General features: G+C 60.9%; 2 protein-coding genes across 3 annotated transcripts in view; one reads left to right on the top strand and one right to left on the bottom strand.

Annotated features, from left to right (window-relative positions):
- Positions 1–15,956, top strand: part of LOC122125324 (maestro heat-like repeat family member 5) — a 34,759-nt gene extending 18,803 nt beyond the window's left edge. Inside the window, exons 18-31 of the mRNA XM_042699933.1 lie at positions 199–368; positions 1,631–1,780; positions 2,013–2,167; positions 5,351–5,510; positions 6,847–7,025; positions 9,317–9,472; positions 9,940–10,054; positions 10,844–10,987; positions 13,551–13,727; positions 14,356–14,511; positions 14,989–15,111; positions 15,228–15,330; positions 15,419–15,493; positions 15,856–15,956. Of these exons, the coding sequence (XP_042555867.1) occupies positions 199–368; positions 1,631–1,780; positions 2,013–2,167; positions 5,351–5,510; positions 6,847–7,025; positions 9,317–9,472; positions 9,940–10,054; positions 10,844–10,987; positions 13,551–13,727; positions 14,356–14,511; positions 14,989–15,111; positions 15,228–15,330; positions 15,419–15,493; positions 15,856–15,956 (1,964 nt within the window). The remainder of the gene's footprint in view (positions 1–198; positions 369–1,630; positions 1,781–2,012; positions 2,168–5,350; positions 5,511–6,846; positions 7,026–9,316; positions 9,473–9,939; positions 10,055–10,843; positions 10,988–13,550; positions 13,728–14,355; positions 14,512–14,988; positions 15,112–15,227; positions 15,331–15,418; positions 15,494–15,855) is intronic.
- Positions 15,957–17,588: 1,632 nt separating this feature from the next.
- On the bottom strand, positions 17,589–23,508 carry Ptp4a3 (protein tyrosine phosphatase 4A3). Of its 2 annotated transcripts, none has more exons than XM_042699959.1 (5): positions 23,300–23,508; positions 20,841–20,933; positions 19,201–19,331; positions 18,429–18,503; positions 17,589–18,097 (listed from the first exon to the last, which is right to left on the bottom strand). In XM_042699959.1, the coding sequence occupies exons 1-5, from the start codon at positions 23,402–23,404 to the stop codon at positions 17,980–17,982; spliced, it is 522 nt and encodes a 173-aa protein (XP_042555893.1). In that variant the 5' UTR covers positions 23,405–23,508; the 3' UTR covers positions 17,589–17,979. The 2 variants fall into 2 exon arrangements, with proteins under 2 accessions (XP_042555893.1, XP_042555895.1); XM_042699961.1 differs by having other exon boundaries at positions 20,841–20,937; positions 23,304–23,508.
- Positions 23,509–23,780: the final 272 nt, after the last annotated feature.

Here is a 23,780-nt window from a genome sequence, read left to right as displayed (position 1 = left end):
CTCCCCTGACCCTGTCTCAGCCACTACTTCAGGCAGAGCCACACCAGCACTCTGAACTTGACCGTGCCCCAAGCCCCGTCTCCAACTCATCCCGACAATGACCTCCACCCCTCAGACTCCCGGCCTCAAATGGGGCACTGGCCAGCCCCGACACTAACGAGCCGTCCTTCCTCTGGCTGTCTCCATCCTCGTCCGCAGGGGGGCCAGAGCAGGTGGAGTGTCAGAGCCCCAAGGAGCCTCCCCGGACCCACACAGAGAGAGCCGCCGTCTGGAGCACTGGAGACCAGGGGGACACCACCCTGATCGCCCAGGAGGGAGTGCCCCCAAAGGAACACATCTTCCAGCTGGGCAGCAACCATGCCATCAAGGTCAAAACCTGTAGGGTCTGGAGGTGGGGGGCGATGAGCAGGGAAGACCCCAGCATCTGGGGGTCAGAGTCGAGCAAGGATCTGGGGGTCAGAGGCTAGGTCCTAGGGGTCAGAGGCTAGCATGGGATCAGAAGGTCAGAGTCTAGATGTGGGGGTCAGAGGCTGGCGCAAGATCCAGAGGTCAGAGGCTAGCATGAAATCTGAGGACCAGTGTCTAGTGCAGCATCTGTGGGCAGAAGTGGTTGGTCTTCAGTAACACCCATGGAGTCCAGCCAAGCTGAGACGGTTGTGTATGAGGCTCACAAGTGCCCTGGTGGACGCCGGACCCTGTGTTCTCAGTGGCTACAGCAAGACAGCCCAGAGCTGACTTTACACCAGAGAGCCTAGGCTAGGGGCAAAAGCAGGCCAAGGAGACAAGGCTCACCCGGCTGTCACCCCAGCGGAGGCCTGCAGCGAAGGCAAGGGAAACCACCAGGAGCACAGTGTCCAGCACCTGGTAGTGGGAGGCACTCTAGCAGCCTCCGTAGGACAGCCATAGACTGACGTCATCAGTGCAGGCCCACGTGAGGGCAGACTGACGTCATCAGTGCAGGCCCACGTGAGGGCAGACTGACGTCATCAGTGCAGGCCCACGTGAGGACAGACTGACGTCAGCAGTGCAGGCCCACGTGAGGACAGACTGACGTCAGCAGTGCAGGCCCACGTGAGGACAGACTGACGTCATCAGTGCAGGCCCGTGTGAGGACAGACTGACGTCACCAGTGCAGGCCCACGTGAGGGCAGACTGACGTCACCAGTGCAGGCCCACGTGAGGACAGACTGACGTCATCAGTGCAGGCCCACGTGAGGGCAGACTGACGTCACCAGTGCAGGCCCACGTGAGGACAGACTGACGTCATCAGTGCAGGCCCACGTGAGGACAGACTGACGTCAGCAGTGCAGGCCCACGTGAGGACAGACTGACGTCAGCAGTGCAGGCCCACGTGAGGACAGACTGACGTCAGCAGTGCAGGCCCACGTGAGGACAGACTGACGTCAGCAGTGCAGGCCCACGTGAGGACAGACTGACGTCAGCAGTGCAGGCCCACGTGAGGACAGACTGACGTCAGCAGTGCAGGCCCATGTGACAGAGCTGGTGGAGTGTGGCCTACCACACCTGATCTCAGAGTCTTGGGATCTGGACAACGGAGAAGGATGACAATGGAGTCGGTGGTGGGGACTGGGAGACTGAGGGGCCGGGCGACGCCCTCTCTACTCCACAGGTGATCATCGGGCAGCTCACCTTGGCCGAGCTGACAGACTTCCTCTGGACGGTCATCGACAACCTAGGCTCTGCCAAAGAATTGCACGCGCAGGTGGCCGCCCAGCTGCTTCTGTTTGTCGTCCAGGAGCATGGGACCAAGCTGGAGACTGTGAGGGGTTGGGCCTCCCCCCCGCACCACCCAGGGTGGCCGGGAGGGCAGCAGTCAGCTTCCAGGGCCCTGCCCTGGGCCGGATGGAGGGTGGGGCTTCCAGGGCCCAGGGAAGATGCACCCCCACTGAGCCCTGCAACTGCCAACCCAGGCTCTCAGGGTCAGAAGGCTTCCCTTGGGCTGCCGCAGAGCTGGGCTGGACCTCCCCATCCGATCTCCCCTCCCCACACAGGTGGCTGAAATGGGCCAGGCCATCCACCAGCACCTGTGCACCATAGGCAGCCCCACAGCCAGGGAGCAGGCCCTGCAGGCCATCACGCTGCTGGCCCACAGCCACGCCCCGGAGCTGGTGGCCGCCTTCCTGGACTTCTCCATCCCCCTGGACAGGTGCCCAGTCCTGCCCTCGTCCTCTGCCCCTCCCCCCACCCAGCTGTCTGCTCCCTTGAGACCCACAGACATGGAGGAGGCTGCACACCGGGGTGTTGACACAGACCTCCTGGGATGGGCACCAGAGGCTCTGATGACCGCCATTTGTGGGCATTTCACCCGAAACATTCTCTTTAGCTTCTGTCACCCCATTGCCTGGTGGCAGAGGGATCCCAGGACCCTAAGTGCTCCTGGAAAGACCTCAGCCAACTCCAAAGGCCCGCTATGGGTCAGCAAAGGCCTCCCTCTCTCCACCTCCCTCCCCCTCCTCTCCTCTTCCTCTTCTCCCCCCTCCTCTTCTTCCTCCCCTTCCCTCTCCTCTCCCCTTCCTGCCTCTCTTTCTCCTCCTCCTCTCCCCCTCTTCTTCCTCCCCCTCCCTCTCCTCACCCCTCTTCCTCCCCTTCTTCTTCCTCCTCCCTCTCCTCCTCTTCCCCTTCCTTCTTCCTCCTCCCTCCCTTCCTCTTCCTCCTCTTCCTCCTCTCCTTCCTGCTTTTCCAGAGCCCTCCAGCAGCTACAGCAGCCTCCAGCTTGGGGCTGGCCTTTCACAGACCCTGAACCAGAGATGGGTGCAGGCCTCCTCCCTAAAATCCCAGCTCAAATCCATCCCACGTCCTCAGTCTCTCTCCCCTGCCACCGTGTGCCCTGCACCTGGCTTGGGGACACACTAATTCCCTGCCCTAAGCCAGTGACTCTCTCTCTCTCTCTCTCTCTCTCTCTCTCTGTCTCCCCTTGACCACTCTCTCTCCCTGCCATCCTTCCCTCCAACTTCCCCCAGCAGCCTCCTCCCACGGCACCATAACCTCCCTCTGCTAGCCAGCGAAGCCCCAGAGGCGACAGAGGAAGGCCAGGGCCCTGCCACCTGCACACATCCCTCACCCGGCTCCTTCCCACCCAGCATCCCACCTTGCGCAGCCCAGCCTGCCATCACTTGGGCACTAGCAGCCTGCAATGACTTTGCACGTGAAGGTGTCTGTGTAAGGATTTTGAGGCTCCATTAGTGGTATAAATTCAGACCTTAACATAGGCTTTGTGCCGGGCACCAGTGGCTCACTCTTGTAATCCTAGCTACTCAGGAAGCTAAGATCTAAGGGTTGTGGTTCAAAGCCAGGTCAGGTGGCAGAATCCTTGACACTCTTACCTCCAATTAACTACTAAAAAGGTGGAGGTTGAAACTGTGGTTCAAGTGGTAGAACACTAGCCTTGAGCAAAATATCTCAGGGACAGCGCCCAGCCCCTGAGTTCAAGCCCTAGGACAGGCACCAAAAAAGTATCTTCTCCCATATCGTGACCTGCCTTCCATGCCTTTGAGCTCTTCGTCGGCGAGATGCTGGCTCACTCCACGGTCACACATTTGCACACCCAACCCTGCAGCCCACCTGGACATGACTTTCTTGTAGACACAAGGCAGGGCTCCACCCAGCTCACTGGCTGATCACGCGGTGCTGGCCTGGCCGCTCGGGTGCTGTGGCCTCTCCTCTGTCCCCAAGGCCAGTACTAGAGTTCTACTTCCTACAGCCTGTGTCGGCAGAGCGTATCTGTGCCTGCTGCTGGAGGTCTCCCTCTCTGTCTCCCCTAAGGCTATCTTGGCCTCTCTTAGCCCTTTGTACTTCTACATAACTTTTAGAATCAGGTTGCTATGTTTCCTTTTCTGTATTTCCCCTTTTAACTACTTAAATTTTTTTTTTTTTTTGATTCATGCTCAATTGTACAAAACTAGATCTGACCCAAGCTTTAGCTTGGTCATTGGTCGCTCCCTGGCCAATAACAGTTACTACTGAAGTATTCAGTTGATCTCTCAGTCACATTACCTACGTTAGTAACTCACTTGCTACTTACTTGGCTTGGTGACTGTTTTACCAGTGTGGGGGGGGGGGGGGGGACGCGGGGCAGTGCTGTCTGGCTCCCTGGGGCCCCACCAAACGCTGTCCACGGCAGCCGCGTCTCCCATTCCCACCAGCACTGGCCAGGCTCCGCCACCCCTTAGTCCTTCCCGTTCCTTGGGCAGTGGCTGTCCCCAGAGGGGTCAGTGGCACGTGGAGCTCTGATTTGCGCTGCCTGCGGACGTGGGGCTGGTGCCTTGCTTCCCACCATGGGAGAAATGCGCTGGAGAAATGTGTGCTCAAGCACTTGGTCCATTTGCGGATCGGGCTGATTGTTGTTTGGTTGTTGACATGTTGCTTCTGTGCCCCGTAAGCCAGCTTGGGTCACTGCCATAGGCTGTCCGGGTCACTTTGTATTTCCAAGCCTTCTGGCTGGTCTCTGCCCCACTTAACAGGTGCGGCCACAGCTTTTCACTCAGCCAGCCACCTCGAGAGAGCACCTGTCACCTTGGCTCCCTCTCCCCCACCTCTGTACCCTCCTCCCTCCTCCTCCCCCTCCTCTCCGCTCCCCTGCTTCATGGGAGGCTGCATCCCCACTGACCAGAGATCCCTTCTGGTTCTTCCCTCAGCACAGGCTGTAGGCTGAGAGCCGGAGGCCCAGGGAGTAGACAGAAATGTCACCTCTGGCTACCAGTGCCCATGGGTCATCTGTCCTCCGTCCTTGTGATGCCACTGTGGCCCCTCACTGCAGTCACCAATCTGAGGCCCCGAGGGGCTAAGTGCCTTACAAAAGATCTCACAGCCCATGGGGGGCAGGGAAGGGCCTTGGTCCAGCCCCTCCGGGCTTACAGAGCCTCCTCCATCTCCTGGGGCAATGGCTACACTGTAGAACGTCCAGGAGTCCAAGCCACGTGCTTGCTTAGCATGTCAGGTCTGGGGCACAATCCTTGGGACTGCCTTAGTGCCCACTCAGCTACCCCCAGTGTAGCCCACTCTGACACCTTCTGCCCAGCACCCAGACTCCAAGACCATGTGCTGGTCACTGCGTCTCAGGACAGCCTCACATCACCATGCCCTTAGGAAGGTCAGAGAGGCCAGGCTGGGCCCAGAGTCTGGACAGGGCTTGATCAAGGCAAGCCTAGATGCCCCTCTGCAAGGTGGGCACAAAGGCACTGCCCCAAATAGAGTTCTGCACATAGCTCGGGCCCAGGGGCCCTTACCCTGGGGCTTCTTCCAGGCACCCAGACCCAGGGCCTGGGGCCTGCTGGCCTAGCCAGGCAGGCCTGGATAGAGCATGGCCCTCACAGCTGCTCTCTGCCCACAGCCATGCCTTACGCCTGTGGAGGGCCCTAGGGGCCGAAGAGCCGATGAGCAGCCTGGTGCTGGGCATGCTGCTGAACTGGCTTCGGGTGCGGCCTCTGCCCCCTCGCACAAGCGGCAGCAGCCCTCAGCCCAAGGACAAGTCCTACCTGCGCTCACTAGCTGTGAGTCTCTGCCCCAGCCCAGCCTGGCCAGCCTGGCCTGATGTGCTGAGCTTTGGTGGGGCGAGAGGGGAGAGGGAGGCAGGGCCTCAGGAAGCATCCAGCTCAGGCTCTCTATCCAGCTCCCACTCCCTGGCCCTGGCTCTGGGCACAAGCGTTCCCCCACCCATCCCCAGGCTGGTAAGGGGGCTCCGTCCCCACTGTGCACCACACACTGTCAGAGTCTCTCAGGAGGGCCCTGGGGGCAAAGTTCAAGCAGGAAGAGCCCCTCCCATACCCCCATGCGCTATGGAGTTCTGGGGAGTCACAGATGCTGGGACACCCATAAAGCAGCCCCACCCTCCTGGAGGGACCCTTCCAGCTTTGCTCATAAGCCCAGGCCTGCCTGCCACCGGGATGAGGCCCTCCCGGCATCCTGTCCCTCGGCGTCCTGTCCCTCCCGGCCAGACACCGGCAAGGCAGAGGCTGGGCCTGACCCTATTTGTGATTGCAGGCATGATCCCAGCCTCCCAAAACTGCCGCACAGCATCACGGCTGCCCCTTCCCTGCCAGTGTCCCCCCAAACAACCACCTGGAGCCCCAAAACAGAACAGCAGTCACATCAGGGGACCATGCGGCCCCATGGGACAGGACCCAGGCTAGCTCACACAGGACGTCCTGCCTGAGTCCCAAGAGCCCCAGAGCTGCTCTCCTTGCCATGGATACCAGCACTGTCTCCCAGGCCTACCCCAGAACATTCTGGACCAAACGGTCAGGAGACATGGCGGACAGGGCTGCTGTCCAGCTGCCAGGGAAGGGGGTGGATGTTGTCCCTTGTTTCCGGAGCAGCCATTCCCTAGGCCCCTGTAGACATGAAGCTGAGCATACCAGGGTGCTGAAGGACAGGACCCCCACCTCAGGGAAGACCTGCCTGAGCAGAGCATGCCTCTGACAGCCACTGCACACGGAGCAGAGGGCACAGTCGGGCTGTCTCCAAGGTGGCCCTGGGAGTCCACTCGGAAGTCCTTGGGTGTGCCTGGGCATCATGCCAGCCCGGCGCAGGGGGGAGGTCAGGGAACACGGCGCTGTTGGACAGCGGGTCCAGCTGCTTGGAGAGAGGGCCAGGCGGTTGCACAGGTGGCAGGGTCCGCACAGGTGCGGGGAGGGGGGAGCGGGAGGGGGGGACACACAGGTGGCAGGGGCTGCACAGGTGGTGAGGCCCAGTCCTGGCAGGAATGGCACTTGGATTTCTCCCCTGGGTGTTTGAGCAGTGAGGGAAAAGCATGATCAGCCTTGGGCATGATCGGCGCTCCTGGCTCGGCAGCCCAGGCCCCGGCCCCTCACCTCGTCTCCCCTACAGGCCATGAACGCGCTGCATGAGCTGCAGTTTGCCCGGGAGTTCAAGAAGGCTGTGTGCGAGGCCTACCCCGAGCTGTTCCTGGCACTCCTCACCCAGGTCCACTACGTCCTGGAGCTGGACCTGCCCACTGAGGCTGGGGCGGAGCAGCAGGCACACGAGGCCACGCCCAGCCCCCAGAGGTAAGTCCAGAGCTGGGTGCCCACAGCCAGTTCTGCAGACGTGCCTGGGGCTGTGCTGCTTTAGCAAGGCCTACACACCAAGAGGCCCAGAACAACAGGACTGCGCTGTCTCCTGGCCTGAGCCCAGATGTCCTGGTTCTTCCAGCCAGTGGCTCCAGCCATCCCTGGAGATCAGCTGCTGGGAGCAGGACTCTAATCTCAGCCTCTGCTCTCCCTGTGTGTCTGGGTGTGAATGTCCCAGACACAAGTGCATCCTCCTGACACACGTCCCGCCGCAGGTGTCTTGGCTACTTAGGTGGCCATTGGCACATTTTTGTGAAGGTCCTGGACAAATTGTAGCCTCATCCCCTCCTGACTGGGGTGGGTAGAGCAGAAGGAGGGAGGGAGGGTTGTGGCATCCTCTCCTGGAACAGGGCAGGCTCCCTGTTTATATTTGTTTATATTATGAGGTGCTTCATGCAATTTGTCAGTCTTAACAGCTCTCCCCAAGGCTTGTCACTGAAAAGAACGTCACTGCTTCTCTATCATCTCAGAATTCCAATGTGCATGAAGTTCCCTTTTTTTATTCAGATCAACTATGCAATGCATGAATCTTCCCTAATAAGCTAATAAAACGTTCTCCTCCCCAAAGTGTGGCGGGTTGAGAGATAAGCGAAGAGGAGCAGCCTCCCTCTGACCGCTTCTCTCCCTTCCCAAAGCCCTTTCCTGGGCTGCTGCCCACAGATATCTGCTCACCTCGCTCCTCCATGAATAGCACACCACCACCCCGCCATGATGCCAACGCTATCTAACACCAGGCACCCTTGCCATTCTTCCTGGTTTGTCCCTGGCCTGTACCCCAAGAACAGAAGGTCCTGAAAGGCAGGGCTGTCCACCTCTCCTGGGAGCCCCATACCCCAGGGGCATCTGTGTGACTCAGGATTCAACATTCCAGGGATCCTGTGTGCCTCCTCATTCATCAGGGGCAGCTCTGTTTCTTGGGGCCCATGGGTAGCTTTCTGCACCGGCCTGGCTGAGCAATCTCAAGCCATATCAATCTGCTTTGATCCATCTTGGCTCTGCCGCCTTCCTCTGGCTTCTCTAGGGGTAGGTCTCTCCCAACACAGAAGTGTCTCTCCCCCAGCCCCCATCCAAGTACATTGGCTCTGATTGGCCCAGCTCTTGTCACATGCCCACCCCTGAATCAATCCCTGGGAAGCAAGAGCACTTGAGGCTCTGATTGGCTGGGCCTGGCTCCCATGCCTCCTATAATATACCCAAGAGGTGACAGAGCTTCCCTCCCCCAGGGGAAAGATGCCCCTTGGCCATGCGCTGGGTGCAGAGACTGCGTGATGTCACTCAGTGCACCATGGGCCAGTGTCCCCAGTTTACCAAGATGACTGGTACCATGAGGGAGGCTCACAGAGGGGGTCTGGGCACCCACTGTGTTGTAGCCCAGGGAGGTAGGTGCCCAGGACACCACGCGGCAGCCTTGAGGCAGGGGGACTTGTCTTGGGTTTTCATGGTTCCTGGTTCCCAATCGGTGAGCTGTCCCTTGAGCCTTGGAGAGAGGGGCTTCGGGCAGGGCACCCTTCCCCTGGCATCGCCTCCCTGACTCTCAAAAAGACCCTTGCTTTACGGGCTTTACCCACCACGGTCAGTCACAGCCAGGTCTTCTCCTTTCTCCCGTTGTGGGCTGACCCTGAGCCCACCCTGGCCACCAAGCAATCAGCCCTGGGCCATCCCGGTTACATGCGCACTCGTGTGTGCTGAGGTCTCCTGGATTCTCTGTGTTTGAGGGCAGAGCCTCAGTACTGGAAAGAAACTTTCCCTTGATTCCACAAAGCTCTCCTCCCTTCCCGCTACACCTCCTCACAGCTCCATCTTGTATTTAAGCTCCTGCACCCCTCCAGGCTCAGGCAGAGCCCTCCCAGCATGGGGATGGGGAGGCCACGGAGCCCTAGATGGCCCAGAAGCTCTCTCCAGCCTTGCCCTCTGAACTCCACCCCTGTGAATCAGTGCTGGGCAGTTGCTGTCTCCTGCAGGTGACCCCAGGACCCTTGGCACTGCTGCTTCCCCGGAGTCCGCTGTCTCCCCTACAAGGGCTCTCACTGGTCTCTGGCTCAAGCAGGGCCCAGGCTTGGGTGGACATTGACTGTCCATGCTGCAGGCTGCCCTGCCTCACCCTAGGCCTCAGCCCTTCTGGGGGCAAGAAGGGCAGGAAGGTGCCATCCCGGGAGGAAGGCATAGAGGCAGAGCTGGCTGGGGCGGGGGTGGCCTGGGCGCGCTCTCCAGCCCGGACGGACCTTGAGCTCCCCGCTGTGCCGCAGCACATCGGTAGAAGCACTAAAGAGCCTGCTGTCCACCACGGGGCACTGGCACGACTTCGCCCACCTGGAGCTGCAGGACACCTGGGAGTACTTCACCTCCATCCATACCTACGCACAGGGCGTGGGCCTCCTCGCCAGGTATCCCTGGGGAAAGGAGCAGGAGCCTACTCTAGGCTTGGTGGATGTGTGGACCACAGGAATGGGACCCAGGCCCCATCTAGATCACCAGCGCCCCCAGAGGGCTGTGTGGGAACAGCATCCCTCAGATCCACAGGTGCTGGCCCAGTGGCTTTGGGCACAGCATGGCAAGTAGCCTCAGCCCCGGTCACAGGCAGGTGCACGGTATTCTGTAGGCTCAGGTTCCTCCCCTGCCCCACCCTGGCCTTGACCTCCTCGGGGACAGTGTCTACCTGTGCCTACTTCTCCGTCCCATGCCTAGCCCAGGCTTGGCACAGAGTGGACAGCTAGGACACCGAGGTGGAGGGACTTTCTCGCAAAGGGGAATGTCCACTCAGGTGGGGACACTCCTGGCCACCTAGCCTCACCTGCTCGGTGGTGCTGGGTGTGGCTGGACAGGGATGGCAGGCCAGACCCCGCCCCCGCAGGGCCATGGTACAGAACCAGTGTAAACAGATCAAGGCATTGCTGAGCCACCTGCTGCCCAGCCTGCAGAGCCAGGAGGAACGGGAGCGGAAAGCAGCCATCTTCATCTTCATTGAGGTGAGCTGGGACCAGGGCGTGGCACCTGACAGCAAAACCCCACTGGACCTCACCCCAGTGGGAGGAGGCTACGGGGGGGGGGGTCTCGCTCAGCCCTCACCTCCAGCTCTGCGGCTGTCCACACACTGTGCTGCTGGGTTGGGGCCCCCTCCATCAGCCCCCCGCAGCCTGTAGCCGTGTCTCTAAACATACACCCTCCGCCCCAAGATGCCTCAGAACTGGCCTCTGAGTTGAGGCCAGGCAGGCCCGGCTTGGTACAATTTGAGGATCCTCTCCCCACCCAGCCGAGAGACACAAATGAAGCCCTGTCCTCCCCTGGTGTGGCTGGCCACCAGCAGCCCAGGCCGGTGAAGCAGAAGGGGCAGGTGCTGGACTATGGCCGGCTTGGCCACTGTGGGCTCTGAGCATTAGCAGGGCTTCGAGGTAGGGTCACTTCCATGATGGCCACTGGTGACCGGATGCCTTTAACCCAAGACTGAGCCTCCTAACGCCAGCTCCCACCCAATTAGCAAGATTTCTGGGCAGCCTCTCCCCGGGTGCCCATGAGCCAGCTATGGGTATAAGTTGGCCCTAGCCTCACTGCATAATGCAGACCCGGCCCTTCCCCTTTCTGGGCCAGTGTACCTGAAAGAGTGGACAGGTAACTTCAAATGTGTGTAAGCCCAGAGGGAGCTAGCTAAGGCCCCTTGCCCCTCCCAGACACTGGCCCCCTGACCACCAATGAGGGTGCAGCCTGCTGGGAGGGAGGGCCAGGCCTGAGCAACCTGCCTTTGGGACCGCCCCTCCCAGTTCCTCTACAGCCCCACCCTGCTGGAGGTGCTGTCCAAACAGCAGGCACTGACCATCCTGGCACAAGGCCTCGAGGACCCCAACCCCAAGGTTCGCGTGTCCAGCCTGCAGGGCCTCGGGAACATCCTCTTCCACCCAGAAAAGGTGAGCGGGGTCACCACGCCGGGGCAGCGGGGCCCGTGGGCCGGCATGCCATCTCTGTCACCTCCACTGGTGTGGCCGGAGACACCTGACACCTCTGCACCAGTTTCCCATGTGGGAGGGAGCACCTCACCCCTCCGCACCGAGGGCAGACCAGTCCCCACACAGAGACAAGCCAGCCAGCTGGCTCCCCAGATTGGACATCCCCAGAGGTGGGGGAGCCAACGCCCTGTCTGCCTCTCCGTGGTAGACAGAACATGAGTTCCTGCGGAGAGCAGCGCGGGCCTGTGGTCAGCCCCAAGCACTTTGTCCCCTTTGTGGCGGGCACCCTGCACGGTGTGGCCCTCCCAGGCTAAAAGCCAGCTAGACAGCAGCGTCCTCGCTGACAGGGAAGGGAGAGACCTCGCCTTTGCCACCTCTGGGGAGACGCGCCTCACCCCCGTTTCTGTTGAGGAAGCTGTTATAGACACAGGACCTTCAGAGCTCGCAGGACAGTGTGGTCACAAGGAGTTACAGAGGGATGCTTTCCAGAGAACCCAAAGCCTTTCTACCCCCAGCCTGGCTCTCGCCACTGGTGTTCAGCTTGTAGATCTCCACAGGAGAAAGAGGCGCCCATCATTAAGGTCCCCCCAGTCAGCAACGCCCTTTGCACAGCACGTGACACATAGTAGGCACTTGAGAGTCGAGCTGGAGAAAGCACTGGTTCATCAATTCTTCCATCCACCTACCCGCCTCCTGACCATCCACCCTTCCTTTCCATCTACCTAGGCAGCTATCCAGCCACCCATCCATCACCAACCTTCCATACATACATACTCCCACACACCCCTCCATCCATCCACCCACCCAACCCTCCATCCATTCATCCATCCAACCCTCTATCCATCCATCCACCCAACCATCCATCCACCCATCCAACCCTCTATCCATCCATCCACCCATCCAACCCTCTATCCATCCATCCACCCATCCAACCCTCCATCCATCCACCCATCCAACCCTCTATCCATCCATTCACCCACTCATCAAACCACCAACCTTGTGTATATATACCCTCCACCCCTCCACACAACCATCTACCCATCCAACCAGTCATCTCACCTTCCATTCATTTACCCATCCATTCATCCACCAACCTTACGTATATACACACATAGCTACTGACCCATCATCCATCCATCCACTGCTGCATCTACCCATCTTTCATCAATCCTTTCACCCATGCACTGTCCACCCACCCTTCTATCTATCCCTTCATCTACCCATGTATCTCCTTAGCAACTCATTCCTTTACCCACTCACATGCCCATACAACCACATCAACCTATCCATTCATCCATCCACCCAAACATCCTTCCCCCACCTGTTCATCCTTCCATCTGCCTACAAAACCACCCACCATTTATCCATTTATCTCTCATCCATTTATCCCCACCCATTCATCTGCCTATCCAGCCATTCAGCCAGCTACCCATCCATCTGTATACCTACCCACTCATCCATCCACCTATCCATCATCTATTTGTTTCTTAGTCCCTTCATCTGACTCATTCTTTTTGTTTTTGAGCAAACTTTATGGATGTCCTAAGTTCTGGTATCAAAAATTAAATTAATTCTCAACAACTGAGTCACCTAACTGTAAAACACTCCTCAGGGGCACCTACAGGTGCCAAATGCACTAGGACCCTGGCTCTTTGCTTAAAAGTTGTAAAAGCAAGTCACCCTGGCTTGCACACATTATCGATAAACAGCACAAGATCTGGGGACATCCACCGTGCTTTCCGATGATCATCTAGAGAATTCGGGAGTGTACTGCCAACTAGTGGGATGGGCAGAATTGGCTCACAGTGGACTCCCTTGAGGATCCAGTCACATCCATGTTAAGATCCAGGGATCTTTAATTTTAATCTGGGCGTGGGTGGCTCATGCCTGTCATCCTAGCTACTCAGGAGGCTGAGATCTGAGAATCACAGTTCAAAGCCAGCCGGGGCAGGAAAGTCCATGAGGCTGTCATCTATAATTAACCACCAGAAAACTAGAAGTAGTGCTGTGGCTCAAGTGGCAGAGCTCTAGCCAGGCCCAGAGTTCAAGCCCCAGGACCAACAAAGAAAAATAACAACAATAATTATTATTTTAAGATGGTATAAAAATGGAGCACAGTGGTCATAGCATGAAAAGCCGAAACCACCACCGGGGACCCATGGAATTCTGCTTAAGGGGGAAAGCAGGGGCTTCAGTAGGTGCCCCTGGACCTGCCTCCACTGGTCCAGCTCCAGCCGGCATCTGACCCGAGGGGAGCTGGAAATGGGGCGAAGGCCAGACGGGACGGAGGGAGGGAGGGGTGACTCAGGACCAGGAGGAGGAAGAGGCTGAGAGGGAGCAGTACGGAGCCCGTCTCCTGGACTGCACTGCCCCAGGCAGCCCAGCGTGGGGTGCCCAGGGGCTCCGCACAGCCTGTGGCCCGGGGGACAGGGACAGGGAAGGGATAGGGGTGCAAGGGATGGGGGTGCAAGGATAGGGGCTCCAGGAGGAGGAGTAGCCCACGCCCTCACCCCCTGATCCACAGAGAAGCCTGCTCCGCAGACAGATCCCACCCTTCCTGGCCGGCTTCTTCCAGAACAGCGAGGCCATGGTGGTGGGTGTCATGAAGACCGTGTCAGATGTGCTGCACTGCCTCGGAGCTCAGGGCGCCGGGGCCCTGAGCCTCAGCGTCGCTATCAACGCCCGCTCCTTCTTCGATGACGTGAGCGCGGGGCCAGGTGGGGCTGGGTGCGTCCCACGCGGCCCTCCCTGCGCCTCCCTGGGACCTGGGAACCCCACTCCCCTCCCGCTCTGGGGGACTCCAAGGCCAGGGAGCTGCAGGAGCCCAGGCCACAGGTGGGCTGGCCTGCCTGGTCCCTGCGTGGCTGAGCAGGGTCAAGGCCAATCTCTCTCCAGCCCCTCCACCTACGGCTCCACCGTGGCCCTGCAGTCCCCAAACCTAAGACAAGTTACATCTGCAGCAGCCACCCTCCCTCCGCTGGGAGAAGGGGAGCAGGGGGTGAAGCATAAGTTCTGCACCAAGCTGGATTGAAAGGATGCAATCATGGGGTGTGAGAAACAGGCTGCTCTGTGTATGAGGACAGTCTGAGACGTGGTCTGGGGCCCTGCCTGAGGGGGAAGGCCGGCTCAGTCTGAGGGAGGAGGCCTGGCTCTTTCCTGGATTCCTGTCCGAAGGGGAAGGCCAGGTCCAGGGCCCCTGGAGGAGGTGGAGGCATGGTGCTGCCCTGGAGCGCTAGGCCTGCCTGAAAAACCCCTGCTGAGGGAACCTAAAGAGAGGAAGGCCCCAAGTTAGGGGTCCCGGGCACCCCCTCCAAGCCCCTGCCTCACAGGAGCGGGACAAGATTCGAGCAGCAGCCATGGCATTGTTCGGAGATCTGGTGGCAACGGTGGCAAACAGGGAACTGCGTGGGCTCCGGACCCAGGTGTGCCAGAGCATGCTGCCTCTACTCCTGCACCTGAAGGACCAGTGCCCGGCCGTCGTCGCGGTCAGTGCCCGCGGTGGCTGCGTGCACACGAGGGTGTTCACAGAGGGGTTCATGTGTGTGCACGTGTACGTGCATGCAGGTGCATGCACCCACACAGGTGGCCACACACCTGTGCACACACTTGCATGCATGCAAATGCACTCACGTGCATTCTCACTGTGCTGTCTCTGTGAGCCAGGTGTCTGTTCCCCGCACGGGGCATGCACAGGGCTCTGAGGAGCACTGAGCTTGTACACTGGCTGCAATACTCCCTGCTGTGCCCAGCGTTGGTGGCCTCGCTGTCACCTGGAAAATGGACACGCAGCACAGCTGGAAGGGGCCAAATCAGAGCTGCTCACAGTCCAGCCTGAGGCCGGGGCTTCCCCGGACCTCAGCCTGCCCTGGCGCCCTCAGCACTGTGGTCACTGAGGGAGGAGGTAGACCCCAGGCCCAGACACACAGGGCAGTGGCTGAAGTGCCCCCTGGCTGTCCCCACAGCAGGCCAAGTTCGCCTTCTACCGCTGCGCGGTCCTGCTCTGCTGGCCGCTACAGCACACACTGTTCTGCACGCTGGCCTGGGAGCATGGTCTCAGCGCCCGCCACTTCCTCTGGACCTGCCTGGTGAGCTGCTGGGGTCCAGGGCCGGGTGTGGGGGCCTGGGCTGCCCGCCCCGACCCCTCGCTGTCTCGTGGGGGCCGGGCCAGCCTGGTGGTGATGAGTGGGCTTCCTGTGGCCAGATGACCCACAGCCAGGAGGAGTTCAGCATCCACTTAACCCAGGCCCTCAGCTACCTGCACAGCCGCCACCACCACATCAAGACCTGGGCAGCACTCTTCATAGGTGGGCAGCAGGCCCTGGGGGAGGGATCCTGGGGGAAGGGACACAGGGTGGCTCTGGGCCCCCAAGAGCTGTCAGCGGTCTCTCACAGGGTACACCACCTGCTACCACCCTGAGGCTGTGTCCCAGATGACCAATGACATCGACGGAAAGCTACTATTTTGCAGTAAGCAGCCCCTGTCCCGACTCCACATACTAAAACCCACTTCACAGATGGCAAAACCAAAACCCCAGAGATCAGCAGCTCTTCCAGCTCCTCCCCAGCCTAGTACCAGCCCCAGCATGGGACCCAGGCCTCTCCTGCCCTGCCTCTGTCCCTGGCCTGAAGCTCCAGACAGGGCCCCTGGGGTGTGGGGTTCTGCCCAGCCCACCGAACCCCTCCAACAGAGCCAGGGCACAAGGGGTGGGCTGACAAATGTGATGGAGAATGAGGTCTCGGCCCTGGCTCACACCCACCCCCACGCGGCTGCCTTGGGGCCACTCCACGGCCTGGTCCCCTCTGACTTGTCTCTTCTCCTATCCCTGGAGCTTTCGAAGATCTCAGAAAAGACCCAGAACCAGGCATCCGGGAATTTGCCGCCAGACTGCTCTCCTTCTTCCGAGAGGTGTCGGCCAGATCCCAGGACTGACTGGCAGCCGCCTCCCTGCCTGTCCTGCTCCCCGAGCCCATGCAGGGCAGCCCCGGTGCCGCTCGCCAGAGCTCGGCTGCATGACATTTTTCCATTTGAAAGAAAAGTCTAGATTCAACAAAGCACTGTGGACCCACCGGCTCCCCTCCATGGCCCCATCCCAACATCCGCAGCCCCTCCGCTGTGGCCACGCCACGCGAGACCCTGGCGGGGACTGCCAGCAGGGCAGCAGGGACGGGCTGTGAGGGCCGGGAGCCCGTGCTGGCCCCTCCGCTTCCAGAGACACAGCCAGCTCCGCGTGACCCCCTGGCGCCCCTGGCCTCTGGTCTGTCTCCATCTTGGAGCCATGTCGGGGCTGAAGCTGATGGTGGGGAAGGATGTCAAGCCAGGCAGGGACCCGAGTCTCCCTTCCAACCCCTCCACCCTCCTGAGTCCAGTCAGGGCAAGTCCCAGGGGCTGGCAGGCACGGCCAGCCTGGCCCACGTCGGGCTGAGGGCAGGGGAGGGTGCCATCCCTCAGCCGTGCTTGCCCTCGTGTGGAGTGGCAGGCCTTCCCTTGTCTGTGCCCCCACCCCACCCCGCCCCCGCCAGATGGGCCAGCCAGCTCTCCCAGGCTGGACACCCCAGCAGAGCTTTCAACCCGCGCATCCCCACCCCTCAACCCCAAGGCCCAGCAACGAGCCCTGCTGGATAGAGGCCTGGGCTGCTCCTGCGGCCAAAAGCCCCACCTCACCTAGACAAAACCCAGCCTATCTCCCACCTCCCCAGCCTCTGCTGTTCAGCGTACTTCTGCCTCTCCGTGTGTCACCAGCTTGACCACTAACCTCACAGGGCCGGCATCCGAGCCTGGGGTCTCTCCTGGATCCAGCCTGATGGGCCGGGGCAGCAGGGGCCAGGACTGCTCTTGGAGTGGGTCACTCTTAGCCCTCCTGGCTGCCCTCCAGAGCCCTGGGCCCTGGGCAGCAGGCTCTCAGGCCTGGCCCCTCAGACCTGGCCCTGAGACAGGCACCGTGGTGGTGTCCCATGGCGTGGACAGGCAGGCTCTGGGGAGGTGGCACACAGTAGGTGCTCAGACACCCACAGCAACACCAGGCCAAGCCAAGCCTGACAAAGACCTGGAATGGAAAGGGGGAGCCGTGTCCCACCTTGTCCCCTTCTAGGGCTGTGGGAAAGCTGCATCCTCCGCAGGCCACCCTAGGACTCCTAAGGCAAGTGCGGGGGCACAGGCCTGGGGGCAGGGTGCTGCCGCTGGTGGGTGAGCTGACGGAGGAAGGAGGAAGGAACGGAGATTTAGGGGCTCAGGACCCCTTTCAGGTGCCTGGCGACCCAGGGCAGGCAGGTGGGCCCAGAGGACAGAGTGCCAGTTGGGGACTGGTGGGTGGTTGCCTGGGCCTTGTCCAGGGCCTCAAACGCCACCAAGGGGAAGGGATGGCATCAGGGGCCCTGGACCAACAGCGCCCCCATCCCACCACACACGCAGTCGAGGCATGTAGGGCCAGGCCTGGCCACCAAGGGGCGCTGTGGGAGCACACGGGAGCCCTAGCATGAGGGGCAGAGGGACAGTAGTAGTAGCCTCCCAGGGCCTTGAGGCCACCCACCCCACCCGGCCCTGTGTCCCGTATCCACACGTAGCCACGGCTCCCATTTTATTGCCTTCAAATGTCCAGAGCATCTGACGCCCCGGGATCCAATAACGAGGTGCCGAGGGTGAGGGGTTGCCAAAAAGGGCCAGTGGTTAAAAAACACATGCCCACGGCGAGCAAGCCAAGGGCGGCCTGCAGCCGGGACAGCGTGCTGCCCACAAGTCCAGGACCCAGGGCCAACCGGCCTCAGAGGCAGCTGTGGGCCCTGGGGCACGTGGGTGGAGCTGCAGACGGACAGGAAGACAGTGAGACCGCACCGCCATGGCCTCCTCGGACACAGGTGCACGCAGCCCCGGGGAGGCCGTGGGATGACACAAGGCAGCCAGGACAGGCCTTGACGGACGCAGCCATCACAGAGCTGGGCCTGGCCAGGCTCCTGCGCTACATGACGCAGCATTTGGTCTTGTGCGCATGCGGATCTTTGAACCGCAGCCTCTGCTTGGGCCGGTACTTCTCCAGGTAGCTGAGCTGTTTACTGTTGATGGCTCCACGGCGCTTCCTGCAGAGATGGAGACAGGCGGCTGGGTCACCAGGCCCGGCTCAGCCCCCACCTGCCCAGGCTAGGATCCATCCCCCTGCACAAGCGAAGCGACCCTGAACCAGGAGGACATCTGCGGAAGGCGACAAGGCCTCCATGCAACCTGAGCAGCCTCAGGCCAGGAAGCCGCACAGGCAAAAGCAATGGAGCACCAGAGGACAGAGCGGTGTGACAGTCCTGCCCTCCCCCAGCAGCAGGAGCCCTGCACCCAGTCCCTCAACCCCTCCCACCGCCGGGCATTCATGGGTCCCCACCCCCGGGCCCTCAACCCCTCCCACCGCCGGGCACTCACTGCCGGATGAACTGGATTGCGTCTTCATACTTCATCCCACTTTCAATGAGGGCCAGTGCCACGAGGACCGGAGCCCTGCGGGCATGTGACAAGGGCTGGTCATCCGAGCCCCCATAACCCGTGTTCCCCAACACACCACCTCTGGAGACTCGGGCATGGTGTTCCAGAGGCCTGATCATCCTCCCATCCCCCCACCCCCTCCCAGTTCCCTAAGCTCCTCAATGGAAGGCCCAGACCAACTGCCTGGGACCAAATCCCAGCTCCCTCCAGGGTTCTTCCTGGTTGCAACAACTTCTCTGTGCCTCTGTGCCTTGTGGGTAACTTGCTGTGAACAGTTAGACCAGTGCCCAGGCCAAGCGTCTGGGATGAGAGCTCGGGACACGGCGACTACCATGATGCTGGTGGTCCCTTTAATGGGCGACTCCCCAGCCTGGCTCATTTCTATCCAAGCCAGATCCTGTTCCTTCTCCAGGAAGAGCTGCAGGCTTCAGTGGGCTGGGGGAGGGGGGTCTTTGTGCCTCGGGAGGGGCAGGTGACAGCAGGAGGGGGTGAGGTTCGGCTTCGGAAGGCCTTCCTCCCTGCCAGGCTATGGGAGGACATGCCTGGGACCCTGGCAGCTGACTCTGGGAAGGCCAGGTGGATGGGGCCTGCATCAGAAGGCAGGAAAGGCAATGCACAGGAAGCCAGGTTCAATGTGAACTCCCAGCACTAGAGCCTGTTGAATCCTGGCCCGCCACTCCGAGTCCTGCCACCAGCCCTACCCATGGCTCACCTCCCCAGGCCCGCCACGCAGTGCACGGCCACACAGCTGCCCGGGTCATCGCAGAACTTGGCCTTCAGCAGGCTCAGCCAGTCTTCCACCACCTTGCCGGGCGGAGGCGCCCCGTCATCGAAGGGCCAGTCCTGCAGAGGGAAGAACTGAGAACCTACGCTGGGGCCCGGGGAGAATGGGCAGTGCCAGGGCACAGGGTGCTGAGCCGCTAGGTTGGGCCAGCAGCCCAAGCCATGCAGAGCACCCCAGGCCTCCCTCCACTTCCTCCCCCCTCTCCTCCTCTGGGGCCCTTCCCCTCTCTCTAGAGGCTCCTGGTCACCTGCCTGTGGTTTGGAGTTAATTTTTTTTGAAGGGACACCAATCCTGAGGCTTGAACTCAGGGCCTGGGTGCTGTCCCTGAACCTTTTCACTCCAGGGTAGCGCTCTACCACTGGAATCACAGCTTTACTTCTGGCTTTTTTGGTAGTTTATTGGAGATGAGAGTCTCAGGGACTTTCCTGCCCGGGCTGGCTTCCAACCCTACTTGGAGTGCTGGACTCTGGGCTCCTCAGATCTCAGCCTCCTGAGCGAGGGTTACAGGCGTGAGCCACGGCACCTGGCCTGCCTGTAGTTCTGCTGCCACAGCCTCTCCGACCTCTTGTGCCAGCGGCAGCCTCGGAGCCTCTGGGTCAGTGGGAACGCAGCAACGTGCTGCTGTGTCCTGCCAGTGTCTACCCCAACCCGATCTGCCTGGGGGGAAGGAAGAGGTACTTGGTGCTTTCCAACCACCCTCACCAGGTGAGGATCCTGAGGCTCCGAGTGGCCCATGGGGACCCACAGCCAGGAAGGGACAGCAGCAGGACTCAGCCCCGACCTGATTACCCCAAACCGTCAAGCAGTGGTTGTTCACGACCACAAGAGGGTCCTTGCCCAGGAGCAGCTCAGTTGGGGCCTGCCTCCCCGGCCTGGCCCACCCAGGCCTCCCCCTGCACCAAGGAGCCTGCCTGCAGCCCGACACACAGCGCTGTGTCATCCTCACAGGGTCCCCAGAGCCACAGGCACCAAGGAAACAGCCCAGGAGGCCTCAGGCCTCCACGAGGCCCTCCCCAGACGCCCACGGCTGCCCAGCTACAGGGCCCCGGGTATCTGGCATACAGAGGCTGAGATGAGGCCCCCGGGACAGGCCCAAGCACAGAGAAGCCAGGCTGCTGCTCGCTCAGAGCATGGGGATGCACCCGCTGCGTCTCAGCCGCTCTGTACCACGGCGGCCCGGGCCAGGGGCCCAGGCAGACACTCCCCAGCTAAGTCCTCCTGACTGTGCCCCACAATGCCTGGCCCCCAGGCTTCCATTTCCCCAGGGGGGATGTGGGTCTGAGGCTTGGTGACATCAGTGAGGACCGCCCGCCCCGACATGCAGGAAGGCCTGGCTCTCGGGAGGCTAGCCAGCACTTCCCCAGAGCGGGGCAACCCCACCTCGGGGGCAGAAGGGCGATGCGCTCAAGGTCCTCGGTCCCAATGCTCACTTCCTACCAGTGCCCGCGCGCCCACAGTCCAGACACACACAGGCCAGGGACTGACAAGCACGAGAGGGGGCTTCCATGCTGGACCCGCAGCCACGGCCCCACTCCACCATCACCTCACCACCAGGGCCACGCCCTCACCACCACGGTGATGCCGTCCTTCTCCAGCGGGGCCTTGTCGTAGGTCACTTCGCACACGCGCACCACAGTGGTGGCCCCATATTTCTTCAGGTCCTGGCAGGATGGAAGGAGGGAGGGTGCTGGGCAGGGCACCTGGATTGGGACCCCCAGGCATGCCCACGCCTCCTGGGGGCCCAGGACAGGACTAGGTCCCCACTCCTGGACATCAGGCCAGGGAACTGTCCCCTCAACCACAGGAGGTCTGTGCCCTAGCAGTGCTAGACACGAAACTCGGCAACAGGCAGGATGGCCGGCAGGGCTGCGTCCCTGTCCACCCGCCCACCTTCGCTGTAACCCATAGCTCCACCTCCCACATAGCCCCTTCCTCCGCCCTTCCGCCCTGTGGTGCTCAGGACCTCCACCTCAGCAGCAAGGCTCTCCCAGAAGCTTCTGGGTGCCCAGGAAAAACAGGACACCACTCATAGGCGGGCCTTGTCTGCTCAGCTGGGGGGCCTGGCCCAGCACCGTCCTGCATAGTGCCCATGCACCCGGCCTCGGCCATCAGGGCAGCAGCCCCAGGGGCCCAGGGAGCCAGGCCCTGCACACCGGGGAAACCCCGCACCTAAGCAAAAGGTCAGGCAACTCACAGCCAGATACCGGCATTTATACACGGGGGCCGGGCCAGCTCCCCACCTGCTCTGGGCTGATATTTTGGGAGTGGTGAGAATCACTGGCCTTGCCAGTCAAGGGACAGAGACACCAGACACAGCAAGGCTGGAACCCAAGCATTCCGAGAATGCAGGCAACAGGGCACTGAACGACCTCCCCAGCCCCAAACACTGCTGCTGCTCTCCCACGCTGAGCCCTGACCCTGCTCACACTGAGCCCTGACCCTGCTCACACTGAGCCCTGACCCTGCTCACACACCGAGCCCTGACCTTGCTCACACACTGAGCCCTGACCCTGCTCACACACCGAGCCCTGACCTTGCTCACACTGAGTCCTGACCCTACTCACACTGAGTCCTGACCCTGCTCACACTGAGCCCTGACCCTGCTCACACACCGAGCCCTGACCTTGCTCACACACTGAGCCCTGACCCTGCTCACACTAAGCCCTGACCCTACTCACACTGAGCCCTGACCCTGCTCACACTAAGCCCTGACCCTACTCACACTGAGCCCTGATCCTGCTCACACTAAGCCCTGACCCTACTCACACTGAGCCCTGATCCTGCTCACACTGAGCCCTGACCCTGCTCACATTCTCAGTCCTGACTGCTCACACACTGAGCCTTGACCCTGCTCACACACTAAGTCCTGACCCTGATCACACTGAACCCTGACCCAGCTCACACTGAGCCCTGACCCTACTCACACTGAGCCCTGACCCTACTCACACTGAGCCCTGATCCTGCTCACACTGAGCCCTGACCCTGCTCACATTCTCAGTCCTGACTGCTCACACACTGAGCCTTGACCCTGCTCACACACTGAGTCCTGACCCTGCTCACACTGAACCCTGACCCAGCTCACACTGAGCCCTGACCCAGCTCACACTGAGCCCTGATCTGCTCACACACTGAGCCCTCCTTATCCTGGTCCCTGGCCTGTCACATACTGAGCCTTCATCCTTGTTACACTCCGAGTTCTGGTGCAGTCACTCACAGTGCTGGCTGGGATCTGCAGGGTATCCATGGGAGGAGCAGTCCTTCGCTCCCTGCAGGGCCTCAGCTCACTGGCCAGGGTCCCGGCTCCCCAAGGGTAGGACACCTCTGCCCCATCTAGCCTGTTTTCCGTTTTGAAGGTGACAAGCTCCACGGGTGGCGCTGCACACAGCCCCTGGGTGCCCTGCACAGCCCAGGCTCTGTAAGCAGCCCTCTATCTGCAGCAGGAGGGAGCCCCACGGCGGTCACTCCACGTGGCCTCGTTGACAGCACCTGACGCCGTGCCAGCTCAGGGTCCACAAACACACCTGCTCACATTTGTGGGGTCTTGGGCAGCAGGCAGGGGCGCCCCCTTGCCTCTCCAGGCTTCCGCTCTTCCCAGTGGCAGCCATTGCCCCCTCCCACGTCCAGGCGTGACTCTTGCCTGTCCTCACCCTGACATCTGAGCCCAGAGCCGCCGCCCTGCCTGTCCTAGCCCAACGCCTCCCGGAGCCTGAGGGCCTCTCGCAGCCTGGCTGGCTGTGCGGCTGACCTTTTCTCCCCATCTGCCTACGGGCTGTTTCCCGGGCAGCAGCCGCGGCTCACCAGGGCCCCCTTTCTGCTCAGCCTTTGCAGAGGCTACCACCACAGCCTAGGCAGTATCTCATCGCTCAAGACCCTCAGCTCTCCACTGCCTCGGTTCACACAGCCCACAGACTACTGCTCAGTCCTGGCCCGCCCTGTGCTCTCTAGGAACCCAACCGGCCCCCAGTGCCCCATACCCAAGCACCCATGTCCTGTGACAGGAACCCGGCGTGGCATGCCCTGGACTCACCTCAATGAAGGTGCTGAGCGTGGCGTTGGTGGGGTTGTGCGTGATGAGGAAGCGCATGTTCCTGTAGCTCACCTCCACCGGGGCTGGGCGGTTCATGCGGGCCATGCCTCCTCCAGGCAGGCGGGGGGCAGGCCAGCTGGGGGCTGCAGAGAGGCTCGGGACCCAGACCTGCAAACTTCCTCCCACCCCCCAAACTGTGTCAAATGAGATCCCCGTGCTTGTCCAAAGGCAAAACAAAAATAACTCTTTTTAAAATCTCATCCCCCCCACCCCCATCCCCCACACACACACAAATATTGTGCAAATTCCTGGGAGAGAGAAGAAGCTTCCCTGTGCTCAGACTATTTAAAAAAACCCTAAATCAAACAGGAAAATGAACAAAACAGCCCCACGGTAAACTGGGCAGTTTCAACTCCTGTGTCAGAGCTGGTAATTATAAAAGGGTAAAATGTTAAAGGAATAACAAAGACAAAACAAAAGC

This window comes from Dipodomys spectabilis, unplaced genomic scaffold, assembly GCF_019054845.1.
Source record: "Dipodomys spectabilis isolate Male_0828 unplaced genomic scaffold, ASM1905484v1 ptg000264l, whole genome shotgun sequence".
In the NCBI taxonomy this organism is placed as follows: domain Eukaryota; kingdom Metazoa; phylum Chordata; class Mammalia; order Rodentia; family Heteromyidae; genus Dipodomys; species Dipodomys spectabilis.
This window is presented reverse-complemented; position numbering and strand designations above follow the sequence as displayed.

Bases quoted from the DNA above. Each gene is read 5' to 3' on its own strand.
- Ptp4a3 (XM_042699959.1), bottom strand. From the start codon at position 23,404: ATGGCCCGCATGAACCGCCCAGCCCCGGTGGAGGTGAGCTACAGGAAC. The intron at 19,332-20,840 runs GTGAGGGCGTGG...TTCCCTCTGCAG, and splicing joins AGGACGGCATCACCGTGGTG to GACTGGCCCTTCGATGACGG. The intron at 18,504-19,200 runs GTGAGCCATGGG...ACATGCCCGCAG, and splicing joins TGCGTGGCGGGCCTGGGGAG to GGCTCCGGTCCTCGTGGCAC.